At 48.1% G+C, this 21,498-nt stretch overlaps 1 protein-coding gene across 2 annotated transcripts in view; it reads left to right on the forward strand.

The window, feature by feature from the left end:
• The window catches only part of MSI1 (musashi RNA binding protein 1), a 64,923-nt gene that overhangs the window by 29,223 nt on the left and 14,202 nt on the right, over positions 1 to 21,498 (forward strand). For both annotated transcript variants that reach the window (XM_038763850.1, XM_038763851.1), the window contains exons 8-10: positions 3,442 to 3,524; positions 8,536 to 8,653; positions 19,573 to 19,653. In XM_038763850.1, the coding sequence (XP_038619778.1) occupies positions 3,442 to 3,524; positions 8,536 to 8,653; positions 19,573 to 19,653 (282 nt within the window). The remainder of the gene's footprint in view (positions 1 to 3,441; positions 3,525 to 8,535; positions 8,654 to 19,572; positions 19,654 to 21,498) is intronic.

Raw genomic sequence — 21,498 nt, forward strand, 5'->3', positions numbered from 1 at the left:
TTGGGAGAGGACAGTAGAACGATATAACAGACACGTCCCTCCCCACGATGAGCTTACGGCCAAGACGGGGAGGCAGACGTAATGGAAATAAATAAAACAGGGATATGTAAGTGCTTGGGAGAGGACAGTAGAACGATATAACAGACACGTCCCTCCCCACGATTAGCTTACAGCCAAGACGGGGAGGCGGACGTAATGGAAATAAATAAAATAGGGATATGTAAGTGCTTAGGAGAGGACAGTAGAACAATATAACAGACACAATCTCTCCCCACGATGAGCTTACAGCCAAGGGGGGGAGGCAGATGTAATAGAAATAAATAAAACAGGGATATGTAAGTGTTGTATGTTGCCAACTTGTACTTCCCAAGTGCTTAGTACAGTGCTTTGCACACAGTAAGCGCTCAATAAATGCGATTGATTGATTGATTGGGAGAGGACAGTAGAACGATACAACAGACACGTCCCTCCCCACAGTGAGAGTACAGCCAAGACGGGAGGCAGACGTAATAGAAATAAATAAAATAGGGATTTGTAAGGGCTTGGGAGAGGACAGTAGAACAATAGAACAGATACGGTCCCTCTCCACGATGATCTTACGGTCAAGACGGGGAGGCAGACATAATAGAAATAAATGAAATAGGGATTTGTAAGTGCTTGGGAGAGGACAGTAGAACAATATAACAGACACGGTCCCTCCCCACAATGAGCGTACAGCCAAGACGGGAGGCAGGCGTAATAGAAATAAATAAAATAGGGATATGTAAGTGCTTGGGAGAGGACAGTAGAACGATATAACAGACACGTCCCTCTCCACAATGAGCATGCAGCCAAGACGGGGAGGCAGACGTAATGGAAATAAATAAAATAGGGATTTGTAAGTGCTTGGGAGAGGACAGTAGAACGATATAACAGACACGATCCCTCCCCACGATGAGCTTACGGCCAAGACGGGGAGGCAGACGTAATAGAAATAAATAAAATAGGGATTTGTAAGTGCTTGGGAGAGGACAGTAGAACACTAGAACAGACACGTCCCTCCCCACGATGAGCTTACGGCCAAGACGGGGAGGCAGACGTAATGGAAATAAATAAAATAGGGGTATGTAAGTGCTTGGGAGAGGACAGTAGAACGATATAACAGATACGATCCCTCCCCACAATGAGCTTACAGCCAAGACGGGAGGCAGACGTAATAGAAATAAATAAAATAGGGATATGTAAGTGCTTGGGAGAGGACAGTAGAACGATATAACAGACACGTCCCTCCCCACGATGAGCTTACGGCCAAGACGGGGAGGCAGACGTAATGGAAATAAATAAAACAGGGATATGTAAGTGCTTGGGAGAGGACAGTAGAACGATATAACAGACACGTCCCTCCCCACGATTAGCTTACAGCCAAGACGGGGAGGCGGACGTAATGGAAATAAATAAAATAGGGATATGTAAGTGCTTAGGAGAGGACAGTAGAACAATATAACAGACACAATCTCTCCCCACGATGAGCTTACAGCCAAGGGGGGGAGGCAGATGTAATAGAAATAAATAAAACAGGGATATGTAAGTGTTGTATGTTGCCAACTTGTACTTCCCAAGTGCTTAGTACAGTGCTTTGCACACAGTAAGCGCTCAATAAATGCGATTGATTGATTGATTGGGAGAGGACAGTAGAACGATACAACAGACACGTCCCTCCCCACAGTGAGAGTACAGCCAAGACGGGAGGCAGACGTAATAGAAATAAATAAAATAGGGATTTGTAAGGGCTTGGGAGAGGACAGTAGAACAATAGAACAGATACGGTCCCTCTCCACGATGATCTTACGGTCAAGACGGGGAGGCAGACATAATAGAAATAAATGAAATAGGGATTTGTAAGTGCTTGGGAGAGGACAGTAGAACAATATAACAGACACGGTCCCTCCCCACAATGAGCGTACAGCCAAGACGGGAGGCAGACGTAATAGAAATAAATAAAATAGGGATATGTAAGTGCTTGGGAGAGGACAGTAGAACGATATAACAGACACGTCCCTCTCCACAATGAGCATGCAGCCAAGACGGGGAGGCAGACGTAATGGAAATAAATAAAATAGGGATATGTAAGTGCTTGGGAGACGACAGCAGAATAATATAACAGACACGGTCCCTCCCCGCAATGTGCTTACGGCCAAGACGGGGAGGCAGACGTAATAGAAATAGATAAAATAAGGATATGTAAGTGCTTGGGAGAGGACAGTAGAACAATATAACAGACACGGTCCCCCTCCACAGTGAGCGTACGGCCAAGACGGGGAGGCAGAAATAATAGAAATAAATAAAATAGGGATATGTAAGTGCTTGACAGTAGAACAATATAACAGACATGGTCCCTCTCCACAGTGAGCGTACAGCCAAGACAGGGAGGCAGACGTAATAGAAATAAATAAAATAGGGATATGTAAGTGCTTGGGAGTGGACAGTAGAACAATATAACAGACACGGTCCCTCCCCACAATGAGCTTACAGCCAAGGGGGGAGGCAGACGTAATAGAAATAAATAAAATAGGGATATGTAAGTGCTGTGGGGTTGGGAGGGGGGAATGAGCAAAGAGAGCAAGAAAGGGCTGACGCAGAAGGGAGTGGAAGGGAAGGAAAAGAGGGTTAGTCAGGGAAGGCCTCTTGGAGGAAGTGTGTCTTCAGTAAGGCTTTGAAGAAGGAGGAGAGTCGTTGTCTGTCCGATACGAGAGAGGGGGGCCAGAGGCAGGGCGTGGGCGAGATGTCGGCGGGAGATATATGTTGCCAACTTGTACTTCCCAAGCGCTTAGTACAGTGCTCTGCACACAGTAAGTGCTCAATAAATACGATTGATAATGATGATGATGATGAGATAGATGAGATGGAGGCACAGTAAGTAGGTTGGCATTGGAGGAGTAAAGTGTGCGGCCTGGGTTGTAGTTGGAGAGTAGCTTAGATTGTGAGCGCTTAATACAGTGCTCTACACACAGTAAGCACTCAATAAATACGATTGAATGAATGAATTGTGAGCCCTGGCTGGGACGGGGACCGTGGCCGAACCGGTCATCTTGCACCTAGCCCCAGAGCTTAGCTCACGGTCTGTGTAGTAAATGCCGGTATTATCATCATCAATCGTATTTATTGAGCGCTTACTGTGTGCAGAGCACTGAACTAAGCGCTTGGGAAGTACAAATTGGCAACATAATTAAGGGAGAGGGCCACCCTGCTGAAACGGGAGCTGCCCCCGATGTTTCCTCTGCTGAGCTCTCCGGACTGGAGGTTTGACCGGAGAGCGTGCCCGTCTCCAGGAAGACTTCCTTGCTTGCAGACGGGCTAGGCGGTGACGGGAATTTGGGTCAATCCCGTTGCCCTTCCTGTGCCCGGGGGCTAAGCCCGTCCTCGCCCCTGGCCCCGGGGGTGTCCCTGTCTCTCCCGCTTCAGGGTTCGGGTTTGTCACATTCGAGAGCGAGGAAATCGTGGAGAAAGTGTGCGAGATCCACTTCCATGAGATCAACAACAAGATGGTGAGTGATTAGTGAGGGCAGAGGGCGGGACCCAGGAAGGATCTGGTACAAGCAGACTAAGGAGCCCCCATGATAATAATAATAATAATAATAATAATAATAATAATAATAATAATAATAATAATAATAATGATGATGGCATTTGTTAAGCGCTTACTATGTGCAAAGCACTGTTCTAAGCGCTGGAAATACAATGGCATTTGTTAAGCACTTACTATGTGCAAAGCACTCTTCTAAGCGCTGGAAATACAATGGCATTATTAGGTGCTTACTATGTGCAAAGCACTGTTCTAAGAGCTGGGGGGGATACAAGGTCATTCATTCATTCATTCAATCGTATTTATTCATCATCAACATTAATCGTATTTAATGAGCACTTACTGTGTGCAGAGCACTGGACTAAGCGCTTGGGAAGTCCAAGTTGGCAACGTATAGAGACGGTCCCTACCCAGCAGTGGGCTCACGGCCTAGAAGGGCGAGACAGACAAAACATACTAACAAAATAAAATAAATAGAATAAATATTTACAAATAAAATTAATAAATAGAGTAATAAATATGTACAATCAATCAATAAATCAATCAATCGTATTTATTGAGCGCTTACTGTGTGCAGAGCACTGTACTAAGCGCTTGGGAAGTCCAAGTTGGCAACATATCGAGACGGTCCCTACCCAACGGTGGGCTCACAGGCTAGAAGGGCGAGACAGACAAAACATATTAACAAAATAAAATAAATAGAATAAATATGTACAAATAAAATTGATAAATAGAGTAATAAATATGTACAATCAATCAATCAATCATATTTATTGAGCACTTACTGTGTGCAGAGCACTGTACTAAGCGCTTGGGAAGTCCAAGTTGGCAACATATTGAGACGGTCCCTACCCAACAGTGGGCTCACAGGCTAGAAGGGCGAGACAGACAAAACATGCTAACAAAATAAAATAAATAGAATAAATATGTACAAATAAAATTAATAAATAGAGTAATAAATATGTACAAACATATATACAGGTGCGGCGGGGAGGGGAAGGAGGATCAAGTTGTCCCACGTGGGGCCCACAGTCTTAATCCCCATTTTACAGATGAGGGAACTGAAGCTCAGAGGAGTTAAGTGACTTGCCCACAGCAGACGTGTGGCGGAGGCGGGATTCGAACCCATGACCTGTGACTCCAAAGCCCCGGCTCTTTCCACTGAGCCACGCTGCTTCGCTAATCCACCCTGCCTTCCGCCCCCAGGCCAGAATTGGGAGGGCCTGGGGGGGCGGGAATCCTCGCCTTAGACCGGACCCTTCTTTTCCCCCCATTTCTCCTCACCCCTCCAAAGTTTCTTTTTTCCTCTCCCATCCGAGCCGTGGTCCGGAGCGGGAGATTCACTCCGCCGTCCGGCCCACGGCAGAGTTGGAGATCCTAGGAATCAATCGATCGGTGGTTTTTATTAAGCGCTCGGAGCACGGGGCTGACTGCTTCAGTCACACGGTCCCTGTCAACGATGATGGGGGGAGGCAGACATTCATAATAATAGAGAAGCAGCGTGGCTGGGTGGAAATAATAATAATAATAATAATAATAATAATAATAATAATAATAATGATGGCGTTTGTTAAGCTCTTACTATGTGCCAAGCACTGTTCTAAGCGCTGGGGAGGATACAAGGTGATCAGATTGTCCCACGTGGGGCTCACAGTCTTCATCCCTCATTTTACAGATGAGGGAACTGAGGCACAGAGAATAATTATTATTATTATTATTATTATAATTACTATAATTATGCACAGAGAATAATTATTATTATTATTATTATTATTATGGCATTTATTAAGTGCTTACTATGTGCAAAGCACTGCTCTAAGCGCTGGGGAGGTTACACAGTGATCAGGTTGTCCCACGGGGGGGCTCACAGTCTTCATCCCTAATTTACAGATGAGGTCACTGAGGCCCAGAGAAGTGAAGTGACCTGCCCAAGGTCACACAGCCGATGAGGCGGAGCCGGGATTTGAACCCGTGCCCTCCGGCTCCCCAGCCCGTGCTTTTCCCACTGAGCCACGCTGCTTCTAGAGCCCGGGGTTTGGAGTCAGAGGTCATGGGTTCAAATCCCGGCCCCGCCACTTGTCAGCTGGGTGACTTTGGGCAAGTCACTTCACTTCTCTGGGCCTCAGTGACCTCATCTGGAAAATGGGGATGAAGACTGGGAGCCCTCCCGTGGGACAACCTGATCACCTTGTAACCTCCCCAGCGCTTAGAACAGTGCTTTGCACAGAGTAAGCGCTTAATAAATGCCATCATCATTATTATTATTGTTAGAAATAAATAAATTACGGGTACGGAGATGAGTGCGCTGAGGCTGAGGGAGGGATGAATAAAGGGAGCAGATCAAAGTGCGAGGGTGAAGCAGAAGGGAGTGAGAGATGAGGAAATGAGGGGCGAGTTTATCATTATTATTATTATTATTATTCATATAAATAAATAAATTATGGGTATGGAGATGAGTGCACTGAGGCTGAGGGAGGGATGAATAAAGGGAGCAGATCAAAGTGCGAGGGCGAAGCAGAAGGGAGTGGGAGATGAGGAAATGAGGGGCGAGTTTATTATTATTATTATTATTATTATTATTATTCATATAAATAAATAAATTATGGGTATGGAGATGAGTGCGCTGAGGCTGAGGGAGGGATGAATAAAGGGAGCAGATCAAAGTGCGAGGGCGAAGCAGAAGGGAGTGGGAGATGAGGAAATGAGGGGCGAGTTTATCATCATTATTATTATTATTATTATTATTCATATAAATAAATAAATTATGGGTATGGAGATGAGTGCGCTGAGGCTGAGGGGGGGATGAATAAAAGGAGCAGATCAAAGTGCGAGGGCGAAGCAGAAGGGAGTGGGAGATGAGGAAATGAGGGGCGAGTTTATCATTATTATTATTATTATTATTCATATAAATAAATAAATTATGGGTATGGAGATGAGTGCGCTGAGGCTGAGGGAGGGATGAATAAAGGGAGCAGATCAAAGTGTGAGGGCGAAGCAGAAGGGAGTGGGAGAAGAGGAAATGAGGGGTGAGTTGGGGAAGGAATAGCGTGGCTCAGAGGAAAGAGCCCGGGCTTGGGAGCCAGAGGTCATGGGTTCTAATCCCGGCTCTGCCACTTAATAATAATAATAATAATGGCGTTTATTAAGCGCTTACTATGTGCAAAGCACTGTTCTAAGCGCTGGGGAACTTACGAGGTGATCAGGTTGTCCCACGGGGGCTCACAGTCTTCATCCCCATTTTACAGATGAGGTCACTGAGGCACAGAGAAGTTAAGTGACTTGCCCAAAGTCACACAGCTGACAGTTGGTGGAGCCGGGATTTGAACCCATGACCTCTGACTCCAAAGCCTGGGCTCTTTTCCACTGAGCCATGCTGCCACTTGTCAGCTGTGTGACTTTGGGCTTCTCTGGTCGTCAGTGACCTCATCTGTAAAATGGGGATGAAGAGTGTGAGCCCCCCCGTGGGACAACCTGATCACCTTGTATCCCCCCCAGCGCTTAGAACAGTGCTTCGCACATAGTAAGCGCTTAACAAATGCTATCATTTAGAGAATCATCTATCATCTAGAGAAGCAGCGTGGCTCAGTGGAAAGAGCCCGGGCTTGGGAGCCAGGGGTCATGGGTTCTAATCCCGGCTCTGCCACTTGTCAGCTGGGTGACTTTGGGCAAGTCACTTCTCTGGTCCTCAGTGACCTCATCTGTAAAATGGGGATGAAGGCTGTGAGCCCCCTGTGGGACAACCTGATCACCTTGTATCCCCCCCAGCGCTTAGAACAGGGCTTCGCACATAGTAAGCGCTTTTAGAGAATCATCTATCATCTAAAGAAGCAGCGTGGCTCAGTGGAAAGAGCCCGGGCTTGGGAGCCAGAGGTCATGGGTTCAAGTCCCGGCTCTGCTGCTTGTCAGCAGGGTGACTTTGGGCAAGTCGCTTCTCTGGTCCTCAGTGACCTCATCTGTAAAATGGGAGTGAAGACTGTGAGCCCCACGTGGGACAACCTGATCACCTTGTATCCCCCTCAGCGGTTAGAACAGTGCTTCGCACATAGTAAGCGCTTAACAAATGCTATCATTACTGCCGGGGGCTGCCGGCCTAAGTTCCGCACGGTGGGACTGTGCTGCCTTGATTTTAGAGGTGGGGACTGGGGGCGGAGGAGGGCAAGGGGGTCGGTGTTGGAGGCCGGACGCGACCCCATTGTTGGGTAGGGACCGTCTCTATAAGCATCGTGGCTCAGTGGAAAAGAACCCGGGCTTTGGAGTCAGAGGTCATGGGTTCAAATCCCTGCTCTGCCAAGTATCAGCTGTGTGACTTTGGGCAAGTCACTTCACTTCTCTGTGCCTCAGTTACCTCATCTGGAAATGGGGATGAAGACTGTGAGCCCCACGAGGGACAACCTGATCACCTTGTACCCTCCCCAGTGCTTAGAACGGTGCTTTGCACATAGTAAGCGCTTAATAAATGCCATCATGATTATTATTATTGCCAACTTGAACTTCCCCAGCGCTTAGTCCAGTGCTCTGCACACCATAAGCACTCGATAAATGCCATCATGATTATTATTATTGCCAACTTGAACTTCCCAAGCACTTAGTCCAGTGCTCTGCACACCGTAAGCGCTCGATAAATGCCATCATGGTTATTATTATTGCCAACTTGAACTTCCCACGCGCTTAGTCCAGTGCTCTGCACACCGTAAGCGCTCGATCAATGCCATCATGATTATTATTATTGCCAAATTGAACTTCCCCAGTGCTTAGTCCAGTGCTAAGCGCTCAATAAATACCATCATTATTATTATTGCCAACTTGAACTTCCCAAGCGCTTAGTCCAGTGCTCTGCACACCATAAGCGCTCGATAAATGCCATCATGATTATTATTATTGCCAGCGTGAACTTCCCCAGCGCTTAGTCCAGTGCTCTGCACACAGTTAGCGCTCAATAAATACGACTGAATGAATGGGTTTTGTTTCCGCAGGTGGAATGTAAGAAAGCCCAACCAAAGGAGGTGATGTCCCCGACCGGTTCTGCCCGGGGGCGTTCCCGGGTCATGCCTTACGGGATGGACGCCTTCATGCTGGGCATTGGCATGCTGGGTACGTGCTACACTCCGCCGGGCCCCGCATCGGCCGGAGGGACGGGCCACAGGGACACCGGGCCGGGCCACGCTGGGCTACCGGGCCACGCCGGGCTACCGTCCCGGCCCGGACCCGGGAGGGGAGAGGGTCCCAGGCCCCGAGCCCACGGGCCGGAGTAGCCAGCCGGACCGCCGGGAAGAGGGCAGGACATGGATGCCCACCCCACCCGGAGCTCCCGTGGGACTGGGCCGCCTTTCCGGGCCGGGGGGCTTAGTCCGGTGCTCTGCACACAGTAAGCGCTCAGTAAATACGATTGACTGACGGGGCGCGCGGGTGGCAGAGCGGTGAGCGGCCCAGCCAGGAACCCTCTTCCCAGCCGGAGGGAGCATTCATCCATTCGAGCGCTTACGGTGCTCGGCGCACAGTAAGCGCTCGATACATCCGATTGAATGAATGAATGAATGAATGAACGCTTAGTACAGTGCTCGGCACACAGTAAGCGCTCAATAAATACGATTGATGATGATGAGGAATGAATGAATGAATGTGTGCAGAGCACTGGGCTAAGCGCTTGGGAAGTCCAAGGTGGCAACGTCTAGAGACGGTCCCTACCCAACAGTGGGAGCAGTGTGGAAAGAATTCAGGCCTGAAAGTCAGAATAATAATAATAATATTGATGACATTTATGAAGCGCTTACTATGTGCAAAGCTCTGTTCTAATCAATCAATCAATCGTATTTATTGAGCGCTTACTGTGTGCAGAGCACTGGACTAAGCGCTTGGCAAGTCCAAGTTGGCAACATCTAGAGACGGTCACTACCCAGCAGCGGGAGCAGTGGGGTCTAGTGGAAAGAATTCAGGCCTGAAAGTCAGAATAATAATAATAATAATAATGACATTTATTAAGCACTTACTGTGTGCAAAGCACTGTTCTAATCAATCAATCATATTTATTGAGCACTTACTGTGTGCAGAGCACTGGACTAAGCGCTTGGGAAGCACAAGTAGGCAACATATAGAGACAGTCCCTACCCAACAGTGGGCTCACAGTCTAGAAGCTCTGGGGAGGTTACAAGGTGACCAGATTGTCCCTCGTGGGGCTCACAGTCTTCATCCCCATTTTCCAGATGGGGTAACTGAGGCCCAGAGAAGTGAAGTGACTTGCCCAAAGTCACACAGCTGACACTTGGCGGAGCCGGGATTTGAACCCGTGACTTCTGACTCCAAAGCCCGGGCTCTTTCCTACTGAGCCACGCTGCAAGGACTTGGGGTCTAATTAATAATAATAATGATGGTATTTGTTAAGCGCTTACTGTGTGCCAAGCACTGTTCTAAGCACTGGGAAGGTTACAAGTTGATCAGGTTGTCCCTCGTGGGGCTTACAGTCTTCATCCCCATTTACAGATGAGGGAACTGAGGCCCAGAGAAGTGAAGTGACTTGCCCAAAGTCACACAGCTGGCACTTGGCGGAGCTGGGATTTGAACCCGTCACTTCTGACTCCAAAGCCCGGGCTCTTTCCTACTGAGCCACGCTGCAAGGACTTGGGGTCTAATTAATAATAATAATAATGATGGTATTTGTTAAGCGCTTACTATGTTCTAAGCACTGGGAAGGTTACAAGGTGACCAGGTTGTCCCTCGTGGGGCTCACAGTCTTCATCCCCATTTCCAGATGAGGGAACTGAGGCCCAGAGAAGTGAAGTGACTTGCCCAAAGTCACACAGCTGACACTTGGTGGAGCCGGCATTTGAACCCGTGACCTCTGACTCCAAAGCCCGGGCTCTTTCCTACTGAGCCACGCTGCAAGGACTTGGGGTCTAATTAATAATAATAATGATGGTATTTGTTAAGCGCTTACTATGTGCCAAGCACTGTTCTAAGCACTGGGGGGATACAAGGTTGTCCCTCGGGGGGCTCCCAATCTTAATCCCCATTTTGCAGATGAGGTAACTGAGGCACAGAGAAGTTAAGTGAAGCAGTGTGGCTCAGTGGTAAGAGCACGGACTTGGGAGTCACAGGTCATGGGTTCGAATCCCAGCTCTGCCACATGTCTGCTGTGTGACCTTGGGCAAGTCACTTCACTTCTCTGGTCGTCAGTGACCTCATCTGGAAAATGGGGATGAAGACTGTGAGCCCCCCGTGGGACAACTTGATCACCATGTATCCCCCCCAGCGCTTAGAACAGTGCTTGGCACATAGTAAGCGCTGAACAAATGCCATCATTATTATTATATTATTATTAAGTGACTTGCTCAAAGCCACAGAGCCGATATGTGGCGGGATTCGAACCCATGACCTCTGACTCCCAAGCCCGGGCTCTTTCCACCGAGCCACGCTGCTTCTCTACTGCCAGCCCCACCGCTTGGCTGCTGAGTGACCTTGGGCAAGCCCCTTCACTTCTCTGTACCTCAGTTCCCTCACCTGGAAAATGGGGGTTAAGGCTGGGAGCAGGGACTGTGTCCAACCCGATTATCTTGTATCCGCCCCGGCGCTTAGTACAGTACCTGACACACAGTAGGCGCTTAAAAAAACACCACAATTACGATTATTATTATCATAGTAAGCGCTCAACGAGAGAAGCAGCGCGGCTCGGTGGAAAGAGCACAAGCTTGGGAGTCAGAGGTCATGGGTTCGAATCCCGGCTCCGCCACTTAGCTGTGTGACCTTGGGGAAGTCACTTCCCTTCTCTGAGCCTCAGTGACCTCATCTGGAAAACGGGGGTGAAGACTGTGAGCCCCCCGTGGGATAACCTGATCACCTTGTATCCCCCCGCAGCGCTTAGAACAGTGCTTTGCACATAGTAAGCGCTTAAAAATGCCATTATCATTATTATTATTATTAACAAATACAAAAAACAGAAAAGCCCACCCCAGAATGGGGCAGTGGGGACCAATCTAAATGTGGTTTAGTGGAGAAGGGCACGGGTTCTAATCCCGGGTCTCCCACTTGTCAGCTGTGTGACCTTGAGCAAGTCACTGCACTTCTCTGGGCTTCAGTTACCTCATCTGGAAAATGGGGATGAAGACCATGAGCCCCATGCAGGATTGGGACTGTGCAACCTGATTTGCTTGTATCCACCCCGGTGCTTAATAATAATAATGATGGCACTTAATAAGCGCTTACTATGTGCAAAGCACTGTTCAAAGCGCTGGGGAGGTTCCAAGGTGACCAGGTTGTCCCACGGGGGGCTCACAGTCTGCATCCCCGTTTTACAGATGAGGGAACTGAGGCCCAGAGAAGTGAAGTGACTTGCCCAAAGTCACCCAGCTGACAAGTGGTGGAGCTGGGATTTGAACCCATGACCTCTGACTCCCAAGCCCGGGCTCTTTCCACTGAGCCACGCTGCTTCTCTAAGCGCTGCTTAGTACAGTGTACCCCAGCGCTTAGAACAGTGCTTGACATAAAGTAAGCGCTTAACAAATACCATAGTTATTATTATTGTTGTTCTTATTACAGTGCCTAGCACATAGTAAGCGCTTAACCAAAGCAGCGTGACTCAGTGGAAAGAGCCCGGGCTTGAGAGTCAGAGGTCATGGGTTCTAATCCCGGCTCTGCCGCTTGTCAGCTGGGTGACTTTGGGCCAATCACTTCACTTCTCTGGGCCTCAGTTCCCTCATCTGGAAAATGGGGATGAAGACTGTGAGCCCCACCTGGGACAACCTGATCACCTTGTATGCACCCCAGCGTTTAGAACAGTGCTTGGCACAGAGTAAGCGCTTAACAAATGCCATCATTATTAATTAATTAATTAATTAATTAATTCAATCTTATTGAGCGTGGATCAGTGGAAAGAGCACAGGCTTTGGAGTCAGAGGTCATGGGTTCTAATCCCGGCTCCACCCCACGTCAGCTGTGTGACTTTGGGCAAGTCACTTCACTTCTCTGTGCCTCAGTGACCTCATCTGTAAAATGGGGATGAAGACTGGGAGCCCCTTGTGGGACAACCTGATCACCTTGTGTGCACCCCAGTGTTTAGAACAGTGCTTGGCACAGAGTAAGCGCTTAACAAATGCCATCATTATTATTAATTAATTCATTCATTCATTCAATCGTATTGAGCGTGGATCAGTGGAAAGAGCCTGGGCTTTGGAGTCAGAGGTCATGGGTTCTAATCCTGGCTCCGCCAATTGTCAGCTGTGTGACTTTGGGCCCGTCTTCACTTCTCTGTGCCTCGGTTACCTCATCTGTAAAATGGGGATGAATACCGTGAGCCCCACATGGGACAACCTGATCACCTTGTATCCACCCCAGTGTTTAGAACAGTGCTTGGCACAGAGTAAGCGCTTAACAAATGCCATCATTATTATTCATTAATTCATTCATTCATTCAATTGTATTGAGCATGGCTCAGTGGAAAGAGCACAGGCTTTGGAGTCAGAGGTCATGGGTTCTAATCCCGGCTCCGCCGCTTGTCAGCTGTGTGACTTTGGGCAAGTCACTTCACTTCTCTGTGCCTCAGTTCCCTCATCTGGAAAATGGGGATGAAGACTGGGAGCCCCTTGTGGGACAACCTGATCACCTTGTGTGCACCCCAGTGTTTAGAACAGTGCTTGGCACAGAGTAAGCGCTTAACAAATGCCATCATTATTAATTAATTCATTCATTCATTCAATCGTATTGAGCGTGGATCAGTGGAAAGTGTGTGGGCTTGGGAGTCAGAGGTCATGGGTTCTAATCCCGGCTAAGCCCCACGTCAGCTGTGTGACTTTGGGCAACTCACTTCACTTCTCTGTGCCTCAGTTCCCTCATCTGGAAAATGGGGATGAAGACTGGGAGCCCCTTGTGGGACAACCTGATCACCTTGTATCCACCCCAGTGTTTAGAACAGTGCTTGGTACAGAGTAAGTGCTTAACAAATGCCATCATTATTATTCATTAATTCATTCATTCATTCAATTGTATTGAGCATGGCTCAGTGGAAAGAGCACAGGCTTTGGAGTCAGAGGTCATGGGTTCTAATCCTGGCTCCGCCCCATGTCAGCTGTGTGACTTTGGGCAAGTCACTTAACTTCTCTGTGCCTCAGTTCCCTCATCTGTAAAATGGGGATGAATACTGTGACCCCCACCTGGGACAACCTGATCACCTTGTATCCACCCCAGTGTTTAGAACAGTGCTTGGCACAGAGTAAGCGCTTAACAAATGCCATCATTATTATTAATTAATTCATTCATTCATTCAATCTTATTGAGCGTGGCTCAGTGGAAAGAGCCTGGGCTTTGGAGTCAGAGGTCATGGGTTCTAATCCCGGCTCCGCCAATTGTCAGCTGTGGGACTTTGGGCCAGTCTTCACTTCTCTGTGCCTCGGTTACCGCATCTGTAAAATGGGGATGAAGACTGGGAGCCCCCCGTGGGACAACCGGATCACCTTGTACACTCCCAGTGCTTAGAACAGTGCTTGGCACAGAGTAAGCGCTTAACAAATGCTATCATTATTATTAATTAATTCATTCATTCATTCAATCGTATTGAGCGTGGCTCAGTGGAAAGAGCCCGGGCTTTGGAGTCAGAGGTCATGGGTTCTAATCCCGGCTCCGCCAATTGTCAACTGTGTGACTTTGGGCCCGTCTTCACTTCTCTGTGCCTCGGTTACCGCATCTGTAAAATGGGGATGAAGACTGGGAGCCCCCCGTGGGACAACTGGATCACCTTGTATCCCCCCCAGTGCTTAGAACAGTGCTTGGCACAGAGTAAGCGCTTAACAAATGCCATCATGATTTTGATTATGATTATGATTATGATTATTCTGTAGCCTTCCGGGTCACAGGGGTCATTTAGGGTTATTGGACGGGTCCCCTGCTCCCCCAAACTTCTCTTGTGTCCCCCCAAAGCCCGTAGGTGACCCCGCCGTGTCCGGAGGGCGCGCTATATGGGGGGGCACTATCTGGAACTTGCAGAAGCAGCGTGACTCAGTGGAAAGAGCCCGGGCTTTGGAGTCAGAGGTCATGAGTTCAAATGCTACTACTAATAATAATGATAATAATGATGGCATTACATGCGAAGCACTGTTCTAAGCGCCGGAAATCCCGGCTCCGCCGCTTGTCAGCTGTGTGACTTTGGGCAAATCTCTTCATTCATTCATTCATTGTTGTATTTATTGAGCGCTTACTGTGTGCAGAGCACTGGACTGAGCGCTTACTGTGTGCAGAGCACTGGACTAAGCGCTTGGGAAGTCCAATCAATCTAATCGTATTTATTGAGCGCTTACTGTGTGCGGAGCACTGGACTAAGCGCTTGGGAAGTCCAAGTTGGCAACAGAGAGAGACGGTCCCTACCCAACAGTGGGCTTACAGTCTAGAAGGGGGAGACGGACAACCAAACAAAACGTATTAACTAAATAAAATAAATAGAATAAATTTGTACAAATAAAATAAATAAATAAATAGAGTAATAAATACGTACAAACATATATACAGGTGCTGTGGGGAGGGGAAGGAGGTAAGGCGGGGGGGGGATGGGGAAGGGCAGGAAGGGGAGAGAAAGGAGGGGGCTCAGTCTGAGCCTCTGAGGCCCACTTCTCTGGGCCTCAGTTCCCTCATCTGTAAAATGGGGATGGGGACAACCTGATAATAATAATGATGATAGCATTTATCATCATCATCATCAATCATATTTATTGAGCGCTTACTATGTGCAGAGCACTGTACTAAGCGCTTGGGAAGGACAAATTGGCAACATCTAGAGACAGTCCCAACCCAACAGTGGGCTCACAGTCTAAAAGGGGGAGACAGAGAACAAAACCAAACATACTAACAAAATAAAATAAATAGAATAGCTATGCACAAGTCAAATAAATAAATAAATAAATTTATTAAGTGCTTACGATGTGCAAAGCACTGTTCTAAGCACTGGGGAGGTTACAAGGGGATCAGGTTGTCCCACGGGGGGCTCAAAGTCTTCACCCCCATTTTCCAGATGAGGGAACTGAGGCGCAGAGAAGCGAAGTGACTTGCCCAAAGTCACCCAGCTGACAAGTGGGGGAGCCGGAATTTGAACCCATGACCTCTGACTCCAAAGCCCGGGCTCTTTCCACAGAGCCACGCATCACCTTGTAACCTCCCCAGCGCTTAGAACAGTGCTTTGCACATAGTAAGCGCTTAATAAATGCCATCATCATCATCACTTGGAGGGGGGCCCAGCTCTCTGGCTCTGGCCAATTCCCATTCATTCAATCATATTTATTGAGCGCTTACTGCGTGCAGAGCACTGGACTAAGCGCTTGGGAAGTCCAAGTTGGCAACATCTAGAGACGGTCCCTACCCAACCGCGGGCTCACAGGCTAGATGGAAGGTCACAGCTCCATCAGGGCTATCAATTGAGCGCCTTCTCTGTGCGGAGCACTGCACTAAGCGCTTGAGAGAATACAGCGTGGCCCTGTGGAAAGAGCACTGGTTCTCCGGTTCTGCCCCGTCTGCTGCGGGATTCATTCGTTCGTTCGTTCAGCCGTATTTATTGAGCGCTTACTGGGTGCAGGGCACTGTACTAAGCGCTTGGGAAGTACAGGTTGGCAACATCTAGAGACGGTCCCTACCCAACAACGGGCTCACAGTCTAGAAGGAGAGACGGACAACAAAACAAGTAGACGGCAGCGTGGCTCAGTGGAAAGAGCGCGGGCTTGGGAGTCAGAGGTCATGGGTTCGAATCCCGCCTCCCCCACATGTCTGCTGGGTGGCCTTGGGTGAGCCACTTCACTTCTCTGTGCCTCAGTTCCCTCATCTGTAAAATGGGGATTAAGACTGTGAGCCCCACGTGGGACAACCTCATCTCCTTGTGTTCCCCCCAGCGCTTAGAACAGTGCTTTGCACATAGTAAGCGCTTAACAAATACCAACATTATTATTATTATTAGACAGGTGTCGATACCATCAGAATAGATCGATAGAATTATAGATATAGGCGCATCGTTAATAAAATAGAGTAATAGTAATAATAATAATGGTATTTGTTAAACACTTACTATGTGCAACGCACTGTCCTAAGCTCTGGGGGAGATATAAGGTAATCAGAATATCCCACGTGGGGTACACGGTCTTAATCCCCATTTTACAGACGAGGGAACTAAGGCCCAGAGAAGTGAAGTGATTTGCCCAACGTCACACAGCTGACAATAATAATAATAATAAGGATGGCATTTGTTAAGCGCTTACTATGTGCAAAGCACTGTTCTAAGCGCTGGGGGAGATACGAGGTGATCAGGTTGTCCCACGGGGGGCTCACAACCCACAGCACCTGTATATATGTATATATGTTTGTACATATTTATTACTCCATTTATTTATTTATTTTACTTGTCCATATCTATTCTATTTATTTTATTTTGTTAATATGTTTGGTTTTGTTCTCTGTCTCTAGACTGTGAGCCCGCTGTTGGGTAGGGACTGTCTCTATATGTTGCCAACTTGGACTTCCCAAGCGCTTAGTCCAGTGCTCTGCACACAGTAAGCGCTCAATAAATACGATTGATGATGATGACAATGATGATGATGTGAGCCCACTGTTGGGTAGGGACTGTCTCTATATGTTGCCAACTTGGACTTCCCAAGCGCTTAGTCCAGTGCTCTGCACACAGTAAGCGCTCAATAAATGCGATTGATTGATTGATTCATCCCCATTTTACAGATGAGGTCACCGAGGCCCAGAGAAGTGAAGTGACTTGCCCAACGTCACACAGCTGACAAGTGGCAGGGGCGGGATTGGAACCCATCACTTCTGACTCCAAAGCCCGGGCTCTTTCCACTGAGCCACGCTGCTTCTCTTAATTTTATGTTGCCAGCTTGGACTTCCCAAGCGCTTAGTCCAGTGCTCTGCACACAGTAAGCGCTCAATAAATGCGATTGATTGATTGATTGAGATTTATTGAGCGCTTTCTGTGTGCAGAGCACGGCCCTAAACGCTTGTGAGCCCACTGTTGGGTAGGGACTGTCTCTATATGTTGCCAATTTGTACTTCCCAAGCGCTTAGTACAGTGCTCTGCACATAGTAAGCGCTCAATAAACACGATTGATTGATTGATTGATTGATTGGGAGAGGACAATACGACACTGTAACAGATACAGTCCCTGCCCACAACAAACGTACAGTCTAGAGGAGTTTTGGGGTGCAGAGGGGTGGGTTCATTTCCCCCCAAAGCCCCGAGGCCTTGCCGCAGCTCAGTACCTCCTTTCAGAGTTTTTTGTTTCTTTATTTTGCTTTTTATGGTATTTTTTCAGTGCTTTCTAGTGCCAGGCATAGTGCTAAGCGCCGGAGTCGCTACAAGATAATCAGGTTGGACGGAGTCCCTCACGAAGCTCCTAGACTTCATCCCTTTTTTACACATGAGGTAACTGAGGCCCAGAGAAGTGAAGCGACTGGCCCGAAGTCACACAGCAGACAAGTGGGGGAGCCAGGATTGGAACCCAAGTCCTTCTGACCCCCAGGCTCTTTCCAGGGGGCCACGATGCTTTCCAAGTTTGAGCCTGTCTCCTCTCCTGGATCCCTCTTTCTGGAGTTGGAGCTGGAAGTCTGGAGCAGCGTGGCTCAGGGGGAAAGAGCCCGGGCTTTGGAGTCGGAGGTCACGGGTTCAGATCCCGGCTCCGCCACTTGTCAGCTGGGTGTCTTTGGGCCAGTCACTTCACTTCTCTGGGCCTCAGTTCCCTCATCTAGAAAATGGGGATGAAGACCGTGAGTCCCACGTGGGATAACCTGATCACCTTGTAACCTCCCCAACACTTAGAACAGTGCTTTGCACATAGTAAGCGCTCAATAAATGCCATTATTATTGTTATTATTATCTGTAAAATGGGGATGAAGACTGCGAGTCCCACGTGGGACAACCTGATCACCTTGTAACCTCCCCAATGCTTAGAACAGTGCTTTGCACATAGTAAGCGCTTAATAAATGCCATCATTATTATTATTATTATCTGTAAAATGGGGATGAAGACCGTGAGTCCCACGTGGGACAACCTGATCACCTTGTAACCTCCCCAATGCTTAGAACAGTGCTTTGCACATAGCAAGCGCTTAATAAATGCCATTATTATTATTATTATTACTATCTGTAAAATGGGGGTGAAGACCGTGAATCCCACGTGGGACAACCTGATCACCTTGTAACCCCCCAACACTTAGAACAGTGCTTTGCACATAGTAAGTGCTTAATAAATGCCATTATTATTATTATTATCTGTAAAATGGGGATGAAGACCGTGAGTCCCCCGCGGGACAACCCGATCACCTTGTATCCTCCCCAGCGCTTAGAACAGTGCTTTGCACATAGTAAGCGCTTAATAAATGCCATTATTACTATCTGTAAAATGGGGATGAAGACCGTGAGTCCCCCGCGGGACAACCCGATCACCTTGTAACCTCCCCAGCTCTTAGAACAGTGCTTTGCACATAGTAAGCACTTAATAAATGCCATTATTATTATCTGTAAAATGGGGATGAAGACCGTGAGTCCCCCGCGGGACAACCCGATCACCGTGTAACCTCCCCAGCGCTTAGAACAGTGCTTTGCACATAGTAAGCGCTTAATAAATGCCGTTATTATTATCTGTAAAATGGGGATGAAGACCGTGAGTCCCCCGCGGGACAACCCGATCACCGTGTAACCTCCCCAGCACTTAAAACAGTGCTTTGCACATAGTAAGCGCTTAATAAATGCCGTTATTATTATCTGTAAAATGGGGATGAAGACCGTGAGTCCCCCGCGGGACAACCCGATCACCGTGTAACCTCCCCAGCGCGCGCTTAGTAAATGCCATCGTTGTTATTATTATTAAAGCCAATTTCCAGACAGGGGCTTGGGACTCCAACCCCCTGTCCCCTCATCAATTCCCAGATGGGTTCAGGACTCCAGCCTCAGTGTCCCCCAGCTCTGACCTTGTCTGGCCTCCAGTTCGGGGGGTGGGGTGGCCCCGATTCCGCAGCAGTGTACTGAACGTCTCTCCTACCCGCAGGTTATCCAGGGTTCCAAGCTGCCACCTACACCAGCCGGAGTTACACGGGCATCGCTCCCGGTTACACCTACCAATTCCCCGGTAAGTCCGGCTTGGCGGGGGGGGGTGTCTCCCAGCTGTCTTCCCTTCATCATCATCAATCGTATTTATTGAGCACTTACTACGTGCAGAGCACTGTACTAAGCGCTTGGGAAGTACAAGTTGGCAACACATAGAGACGGTCCCTACCCAACAGTGGGCTCACAGTCTAAAAAGGGGAGACAGAGAACAAAACCAAACATACTAACAAAATAAAATAAATAGAATAGATATGTACAAGCAAAATAAATAAATAAATAGAGTAATAAATATGTACAAACATATATCCATATATACAGGTGCTGTGGGAAGGGGAGGAGGAAAGATGGGGGGGATGGAGAGGGGGACGAGGGGGAGAGGAAGGAGGGGGCTCAGTCTGGGAAGGCCTTCCACCCCAGGGACCCGACCCACTTTGGCTGGCTTCCCTTGGGCGATGGCCTGGCGGTTGACGGGTGCGTCGCTTGGAGGTCAATCGTCCATTCGATCGTACTTACTGTGCGCTTATCGTGTGCAGAGCACTGTACTAAGCGCTTGGGAAGTCCAAGTCGGCAACATATAGAGGCGGTCCCTGCCCAACGACGGGCTCGCAGTCTAGAAGGGGGAGACAGACAATAAACAAAACATCACAATCATCAGATCGATACCCAGGACGGATGGATCGATCGGTTGGAGGTCCTCCTATTTTTGAGTCGGAAGAAGGGTTGTTCTGGGGAAGAGACCCCCTATATGTTGCCAACTTGTACTTCCCAAGCGCTTAGTACAGTGCTCTGCACACAGTAAGCGCTCAATAAATACGATTGATTGATTGATCCGTCCATAGTTGCTGTCGATGACAGGCCTGCATGGTGACCTTGCATGGTTCCTCGGGATGCTGAATCCCCTACCCCCCAGCCCCTCCAGCCCTCCACTTCCCCTGCAGTTGGACACTTACATGGTGGACAGCTGAAAAACCTTTCTGGGAGCAAGAAGCAGCTAATGGATAGAGCACAGCCCTGGGAGTTAAAGAAGGGCCTGGGTTCTAATCCCGGCTCTGCCACTTATTCATTCGTTCATTCAATCGTATTTATTGAGAGTGCTTACTGTGTGCAGAGCACTGCACTAAGCGCTTGGGAAGTTGGCAACATATAGAGACGGTCCCTACCCAACAGCGGGCTCACAGCCCAGAAGGGGGAGACAGACAACAAAACATATTTACCAAATAAAATAAATAGAATAGTAAATATGTACAAGTAAAATAAATAGAGTAATAAATCTGTACAAACATATAGACAGGTGCTGTGGGGAGGGGAAGGAGGTAAGGCAGGAGGGATGGGGAGGGGGAGAGGAAGGAGGGGGCTCAGTCTGGGAAGGCCTCCTGGAGGAGGTGAGCTCTCAGTAGGGCTTTGAAGGGAGTCTGCTGGGCGACCTTGGGCAAGTCGCTTCACTTCTTGGGGGCCTTAGTTCCCTCATCTGTAAAATGGGGATGAAGACCGGGAGTCCCAGAGGGGAAGTGAATTGGGTCCAACCTATTCTACGCAGTGCCCGGCGCATAGCGAGCGCTTAACAGGTACAATTTTTGTAAAACAAAAATCATCATCATCATCATCATCAATCGTATTTATTGAGCGCTTACTATGTGCAGAGCACTGTACTAAGCGCTTGGGAAGTACAAATTGGCAACATATAGAGACAGTCCCTACCCAACAGTGGGCTCACAGTCTAAAAGGGGGAGACAGAGAACAAAACCAAACATACTAACAAAATAAAATAAATAGAATAGATATGTACAAATAAATTAAATAAATAAATAAATAGAGTAAAAAAAAATATGTACAAACATATATCCATATATACAGGTGCTGTGGGGAA

Source organism: Tachyglossus aculeatus, chromosome 21 (genome assembly GCF_015852505.1).
Source record: "Tachyglossus aculeatus isolate mTacAcu1 chromosome 21, mTacAcu1.pri, whole genome shotgun sequence".
NCBI lineage: Eukaryota > Metazoa > Chordata > Mammalia > Monotremata > Tachyglossidae > Tachyglossus > Tachyglossus aculeatus.